Source organism: Gastrolobium bilobum, unplaced genomic scaffold (assembly GCF_033153095.1).
Source record: "Gastrolobium bilobum isolate Gb01-03AN ecotype WA unplaced genomic scaffold, APGP_CSIRO_Gbil_v1 utg105733, whole genome shotgun sequence".
Lineage (NCBI taxonomy): Eukaryota > Viridiplantae > Streptophyta > Magnoliopsida > Fabales > Fabaceae > Gastrolobium > Gastrolobium bilobum.
The window spans coordinates 5,448-13,448 of NW_026896914.1; the positions used below are offsets into that span (position 1 = coordinate 5,448).

The 8,001-nt window shown below is 40.5% G+C and overlaps 1 protein-coding gene across 1 annotated transcript; it reads left to right on the forward strand.

Moving 5' to 3' along the window:
- Positions 1-440: 440 nt before the first annotated feature.
- Positions 441-1,013, forward strand: LOC133302801 (agamous-like MADS-box protein AGL62). The gene has a single exon (XM_061502625.1). The coding sequence runs from the start codon at positions 441-443 to the stop codon at positions 1,011-1,013; it is 573 nt and encodes a 190-aa protein (XP_061358609.1).
- The last annotated feature ends 6,988 nt before the right edge of the window (positions 1,014-8,001 follow it).

Here is an 8,001-nt window from a genome sequence, read left to right on the forward strand (position 1 = left end):
GTCCATCAACTTTTCACTCGAAAAGTAATTTGATGTTGTAAAATCAAAACGGGTTATATTAAGGAAGTAATTATAAAATATGGTATTCTGGTAGCTAGTAATAATAATAATAAAATAAAGTAATGAATGATTTTTGGGATCAATTCGGAAATCGAAGTAACGGACATAAAAAAAGGAAGTTGTATAACTTTCAGATAGGCAGTTATATGTATTAATAGCGATAACTAATTAAAAAAGGAAATATATTTAAGCGTACTCTTGTGAGTTGTGTGAATACAACTATTGATACGCAAGATATGTGTTAGATATGTAAAGATATTGAGTGAATAGGTAATCAAAGGGTTATATATAGAAACAGTCTCTCTCATTATAATCAACTCTCCTTTCTCTTCTCTTTTCTTAAATCACAGTGAGTCTGTCTTTATCAAGCAAACACAAACATGGCAACAAAGCCAAACACACGCAAGAGAAAATTTGAAATCAAGAAAGTGGAACAAAAGATCAAGGAAAGAATGACTTTCCCCAAACATGAAGTAGGGCTTTTCAACAAAGTCACTGAATTATCCATTCTATGCGAGGCAGAAATAGCATTGATCATCAACTCTGAGAAGAATGGCAACCTTCATGCTTGTGGCTATCCCAGTACAGACACTGTCATTCAACGCTTCGTTGCAGGAAGGTATTCGGATCCCAACCGATATGTCCGTGATGATGAAAGGAAGAAGCAACAGGCACTTGAATCCTTAATTCTACAATATGAGGCCTCCGAGGCTCAATTGGAGGAGAGAAAGATGCATCTGCAAGCAATGTCACAAATCATGACTGATAGCTTCTTTAACTTTTGGTGGGAAAATTCGATTGAGGAGATGAGTTTGGGCGATCTTGAGAACTTCAAGGCTTCTTTGGAAAATTTGAAGCTTAATTTGGTTGCTATAGCACAAGAGAAGAAGTTCAATTCACTGCGACCACAGCCACTTTCAATTGTTTCCTCCCTCACAGATATCAAATCTTGAATTGAGTGGATGCGGATGTCACGTGCTGGATTGTACTAGTTCCATGGTTCCAAACAGTTTTTTGGTTATTGTTAATAGCATATGGTTAACTAGATGTTTACTGTAATTCAATATTATTGATCTTTCTTTTTTTCGTGTTCGATATCTACTTATGATTTAGAAATTTTATGTTCGTTGAGAGGAAGGTTATACTTAAAACTTTTTTTTTTATAATTTCTTACAACCATATCTTAACACTTTTGATTTACGCCAATCAACGGTTATCATTTATTATGAATTAATAAATAATTAATAACCGTTGATTGGCGTAAATCAACGGTGTTAAGACATGGTTGTAAGAAGTTGTAAAAAAAAAAAAATTGTAAGTATAACTTTTCTTGTTCATTTATCTTTCTAACGAAATATTCAAGATAAAAGCAACACGACAAAGACAGATAAAACCAAAGTGTTATCGAGGTAGATTTTAAAAATAAAAAACAATTTAATCAAATTTCACACTCATAGTTAGAGATCAACGAGATTAACTCCACCAAAGAAAACAACGTTCGGATACGGTTTTGGGAAAGTATAGAGAAAGAGGTGCTTGTGGGTGGGATTGCAGCTATGTGGGGGTGTCTTCTCATAGCACCTCTTTCAGAGCAAATATATTATTGCCCCTCTTGCTTCTGTTCACGCCCTTTTTCGTGTATCTCTCTCTCTCTTCTTGGTCCTTCTTGGCTTCTTCTGAACCACACCACCACAGGTTCGTTCCAAAGTTTTTGTCTTTTCTGCATTGGGTGTTTGTTGGCTTGGAATCGTTTGATAATGATATTGAAGGTTTTGGTAGAATGTTCATTACGCCAAATTTAGGATTTGAAAAACCGCCCCCGGTGAATTGTTGAAAACACATTAAACCCGATCCCTTTATTCTTAAAAAGCTATCGTCAAATATATTGGAATCGGGTACAAACCCTAACCCTCTCTTTTAGCTTTCTCGATTTTATCATCTCCCAAACATTTCTCTCAAATTACTGACTCTGATAATTCCATACGCTCAAGTTGAAATCTCTCATTTTACAGAGTCCAGGTAACTCCTTCTTTAGTGTTGTATGCAGTGAGAGATTGCCGTTGCATTTTAGTCTTTTAGATTTTTGGCTATAAATTTATAATTTCATCGCAATGTTGGGTTCTTTTAATGCAATCTTTATTAGTGTATTGGTGAATCATAGAGTTTCTGTAAGGACTTAGATCTGAGAAAGAAGGAGATAAACGTCAGAGAGAAGAAGAAAAATGATGAGAGAGAGAAAAAGAGAGAGATTGTCCAACAATTTTCTGTCTATTCTTCACGCCCCTCCTTGGACTATATAACCAATTCTGTTACAATCTTTTCTATTTTCCCTTCCATTACTAATTACAACAACTTCTATTAATCATATGGGCCAATTCACTTATTGGAAATAATCCTTCAAATAACTGGGCTGCTTCTTAACTCGATTGGGCCTAGCTATCCTCGACCATGTCTTGGACCAATAGCTTCGTCCACTGGCCCAGATAAACTGTCAGTGGGAAGATTCTGGAGTGTTTGCGTGGATGGGAGCTAGCTGGTGGCTACTGACCCTTGACTTATGGAAGAGGCACGTGGTCCCTCAACTGCCACGATTTGATTGGCTGGCTCTGCGGCTAAATTAATGTTGTACTCTAAACCCAAGTCAGTTGGATGTCCCAGCACATTTCCTTTAGCCGCCGTTTCCTCTACACCTTCTTTACTCTCGTTGTTCAAAGGAAACGGTAAAGGTTGAATCTTTGAAACTCCTTTCCCAAACACCATCTTGTCGTCTTCCCAGGTAGACTCCTCCGGTGGCAATCCTTGCCATTGTACGAGTACTTGGGGTATCTCACGGTCCTGTCTCCAGATAACACGCTAGGCTACAACAGCTGCTGAAACATGCATCTGTGGAGTGCTTTGGAGGTCCGCGGTTACAGGGTGGACCTTGTGGTACCCATTAGAGATGAAAGGCCTCAAGAGCAATACATGGAAGACTGGGTGGACTGTTGACCCTTCAGGTAGTTTCAGACGATATGCTACCTTTCCGATTCGCTCCGGAACTTCAAAAGGACCATAAAATCATAGACTAAGTTTGTGTGACGATCGTCGGTGTATAGTCAACGGACGATATGGTTGAAGTCGCAAGAGTACTTGATCTCCGGTTTGAAAGGTAAGGTCTTTACGTTTGCGGTCTGTGTAACACCCCGTATATATCCGATAATGTTATAATACTATCGTATTAAGCAGCGCTTAATTAAAAATGCGGAATATCTTTTTCTTTTCAATTATGATGTCATTATCATTACCAACTTGCTTATTAATCAATTAATAAAATAACGCCTGTATGTAATTGCAATAAAACAGCTATCTGAATATACCTCATAACATATATAATAAAAGTGTGGCTCTAGTCACGGAACTACAACAATGTAGACCGGAGCATCTAACAGTTTGTACAACTCCAATCTAAAATACTAACATAATGTGTCATGGACAATCCCCATGCTCACTCAAATAAGGCAACACGTCCAACATCAGTCTCAACAACAACATAAACATACATAGCGGAAAACACAAACAACATCCAAATCCAGTCATGGCAGCAATACAGCATAATATCATAATCAGCTAAGCTCTGGCCTCCTGCCGCCAGAGGCATCAGTCACCATACTACCTGAACCTGAAATAAGCATTCCCCAAACGTGGGGTGAGATCTCTAAACAAGAAATCTCAGTAAGACACGGGGTCCTCAAGGATCTTCCTCCCCAAGCTCACTTACATGTGCAATATAAGTTCAAAAGCAGTTTATCATCATCAGTTCTAAAATTGTGCAATGCAGCAAATAATCATGTCATGTGTGTCAATTCTAATCTACTGGCCAGAGAAATGCAGGATTTATATACGTCTAATACCCACATATTGTGCAAGACGCTACTTGCATCCACCCCGGATCACCGTCTTGTATGACGCCACATACTCAGGCTTACCGTCAAGATGGAACAACACATGCATTTTAAAAGCCGTTACACATAAAGCTCAACAGCATTTCAAATATCCAAAGCATGTAACACAGCATGCATATAACCACACCCCCATGGGACATGGTGGAACCACAACATGGCTAAACCGAGGACACGAAAGCTTACCTCGCAAGCTAAAAACCCAAACCAAGGTCGACACTAGCTCGAGGTCCACAAACAGCACAATCATAATCTGTTTTAGACCAACAATTATATCAATATTCTTATTCTAATATTTTACCATGATAAACAGAATTTCCAGCAACCAAAACGCGACTTATAATAGACATTGCGATCAAACCACTGATCCAATGGCTACGAAAATTTACAGAGTTGTAGCGCTATGTGTTAGCTTCACATAGGTCCAGACGACACTCAAGTTGGAGCTCTGTAGCCCAAGATATCGAATTCTTACTAAAACAGGTTCGTTGCTGTCCAGACCAAAATATCGGGATATCTCCAACTGAATATCGGGATATCTGATATCCGGATATTTCCAACCAAATATCGGGATACCCGATATCCGGATATTTCCAACCAAATATCAGGATATCACATATCCGGATATTTACAACCAAATATCTGGATATTTCGCGTTAGAATGCATATTTTGCATTTCGCGAGATATCAATCCCAAGGGTCCATTTTTAACACTTAAACACGTTAAAGCATGCATTTTTAGGCACATTAAGGTTCATACAACTGATGGTTACTTGCTTAACTCATTAAACATGCCAAGACATCTGTTTTAAGCATTAAAACTCAAGAACAAAGGTGGTACAACTTACCCAAGCTTCAAGGCAGTAGCTATGGGTGCTCTTGGAGCTCATACTACAGCTCCAAGGTGCTGACACAAAGGGTGCACGGAAATACATTTCAAGGTGGTTCCTTTCTTCACAAAGATCACCACTTGAAGCCCTCACCACCAAGACCAAGCTCCAACCACCAAGCCAACACTCTCCCTACCTCAAAACAGAAACACCAACTCAAAAGGTGGCTGACTCACCCTCCCACACCACTCTACCAAGTGTTAACCAAGATAGAAGGAGAAGAATCAAAGGAAAAGAGAAGGCTTTGGAGGTTTTCCATGAAGAAATGGTGAAGAGAAAGCAAGGCACCAAGAGGCTGACCAGCACACACAAAAACCCACGCACAAAAGGCTAAAGATCAGCCTAGGGTTGTGTGCAACTAACATATATATAGCCACTTAAGCTTAAAACACACAGTATTAACTTTAATTTCTACGCTTAGCATTTTAATCCCAAACTTTGGATTCTTAACCTATTCAGTTTTACTAGTATTATCATTTTTTTATTATATTTTTCTGAGCACCTTTCTGGTACGCGCTTTTCATAGCCAGTACCAGATTCTGGCACTAGTTCTCATTATTTGGACTTGAAACTCGTTTTACAAGTCCTATATATTATTCTAGTAATTATCATGCACTTATTATAATTTTCCGGGATACTTTTTCGGTACGCATTTATACCGACTAGCAGAACTGGTATCTGCACTTTTCTTCCGAAAAACGACTTTCAGCATTCTTAATCATTTACCATAATTATTAGAGCCTCATAACAATTATTAGGGTCAATTATGGAATCATTTCCTATTTTCTCATAATTAATTAATTAAATTCCTTAATTAACGGTGCGGGTTCTTACATTCACCCCACCTTTTTAAGGATTTTGTCCTCAAAATTAGAAAACATACCTGTACCGAAGCGCGGGATACTGCTAGAGAAGCTCGTCCTCTCGCTCCCAGGATTACCCTTCAGGAATTCTTCCCGTTCAACGTACTCTGACCATCGAAATGATCTTGCTCCTCAGCTGCTTCTCGTCACGATCGAGAAACTTTAGTGGTCCGACGGGAGTTTTCAAGTTCTCCCGAACCTCCACAACATCCGGTTGAAGGATCCGCTACAAACTTGCGAAGTTGAGACACGTGAAACGCGTCTTGGGTGCTGTCCAAGTTCGAAGGCAAGGCAAACTGGTAGGAAACATATCCTACTCTACCACGTAACTGGTATGGCCCAAAGAATCGCGGGCTCAGTTTCCTCACTCCAAGTGCATGAACATTACCAGTGACAGTGAAAGCTTCACAAACACGTGCTCACCCTTACCGAACTCCAGTGAACGATGCTCAACATCAACGTAGTCCTCCTGACGACTAAGCGCCTGCATCAGCTTTCCTCTGATCATCTAACCCGACAGATGGTAAATCGGACAAGGTCCAATCCAAACAACTCTTTTTATCTCCAATCTCAGACCAACAGGTAGGAGTTCTACACTTCCTACCAAACAACGCCTCGTAGGGTCCCATGCTCGGGCTAGCAAGGAACACACAATCACAAAGCTCTACCAATGACAGGTACCTATCTTATGCGGGGCCCTGTTCCAAGGTGCACGCCCTCGACATGTCTTCCAAGATCTGGAGGGTCTGCTCCGTCTGTCCAGCAGTCTGAGGGTGATAGGCTGTACTCAGTCTCAACTGAGTTCCAAAAGCTCTCAGCAGCGTCTCCCCGAACCGAGATGTGAACTTCGGGTGCCTAACACAGAGGATACTCTCGGGCACCACGTGAAGACTCACGATCTCGCGAACGACAGTATGACCAACTGCTTTGACGAGAAGCACACCTTTACCGGAAGAAAGTGGGCAGACTTAGACAATCTGTCCACGATGACCCAAAAGAGTCATTACTAACCTGGGTCTTAGGCCGACCCATCACGAAGTTCATGGAAATACTTTTCCACTTCCACAACGGTACTTCAAGAGGTTGAAGCTTACCAACGGCTTCTGGTGTTCAATCTCTACCTTCAGGCAAATCAAACACTTGGACACATACACCGCTATGTCCTTCTTCAATCCACGACACACCATCTTGGTTCTTCTCCAAAAGCTCATTCTCGACTCTCAAAGTCTCAAATTTGAGAAGTGCATCCTTAAACAATGAGGTCACTGTCAGAACTCGAAGTTTCACAATGACGTCACGGCGTCATCCGATTCTCTGGGATCATCAGTCATTCCCTCAATAAGGGTGACCTAACCCCACAAACTCTAATCTACACAACACTCGAGTGAGTTGGGTCCTATTCCATGACTCTAACTTCAACAAGACTAGCAATTTATAATCCTTATCCTCAAAATAAATTCATATTCATTTCAAAGTACTAAAGCATAATCATGTTCAATTCCACCAATACATGTTAGTTAACCAACTCATTTACATAGTAACGTACCTTAGTTCACGTACACCTGCAAAATTTTAAATTTTAATAACATAATAACTAAAAACTCTACGTAACGGTATACCTCACTCTCCATGGTATCTGCAAAATTGAGAGTTGGTCAAAGGTGAAATAACATTGACATATATTACCACAGTTCATTGTACTCATTTCATGCTTAACACTATCCATGGTGTTAACATGCCAACTATTCATTACGCATATCAATGATCAACATAAAAACCTAGAGTCATGGAGACCACTCAACTCACAAACTACTAGTACATTCACTGCCTCGCATATACAAGACACACGTGGCCCTTGCCACCAATTCCAAGTGTTACACACTCAGTTTCCCTGAAGAGAATTTCACATCCTCAAACAGAGCACCATCACGCTTAAGTAATGGCGTAAGGCCTCTTACCTTACAACAACAATGACTGGTGCTCCCAAGGAGACACGCTCGGTCGAAGAAGTCTTTCGCCGAAAGACCCTCAAAACACTACTTCAATTCAGCTAACTCTGGTGGCGACATCCGGTATGGAGCTAAAGCAATAGGTCCACACCAGGCAACAACTCACTGGAGAACACTATCTCCCGCTGTGGCGAAAACTCAGGAATCTCCCCAGGAACACCTCGAGGAATTCCTTCACCACAGGAATGCCAGTGAGATCCTCCTGTGTCCCACTCACCAGATCTCCCAACAAGACATATCT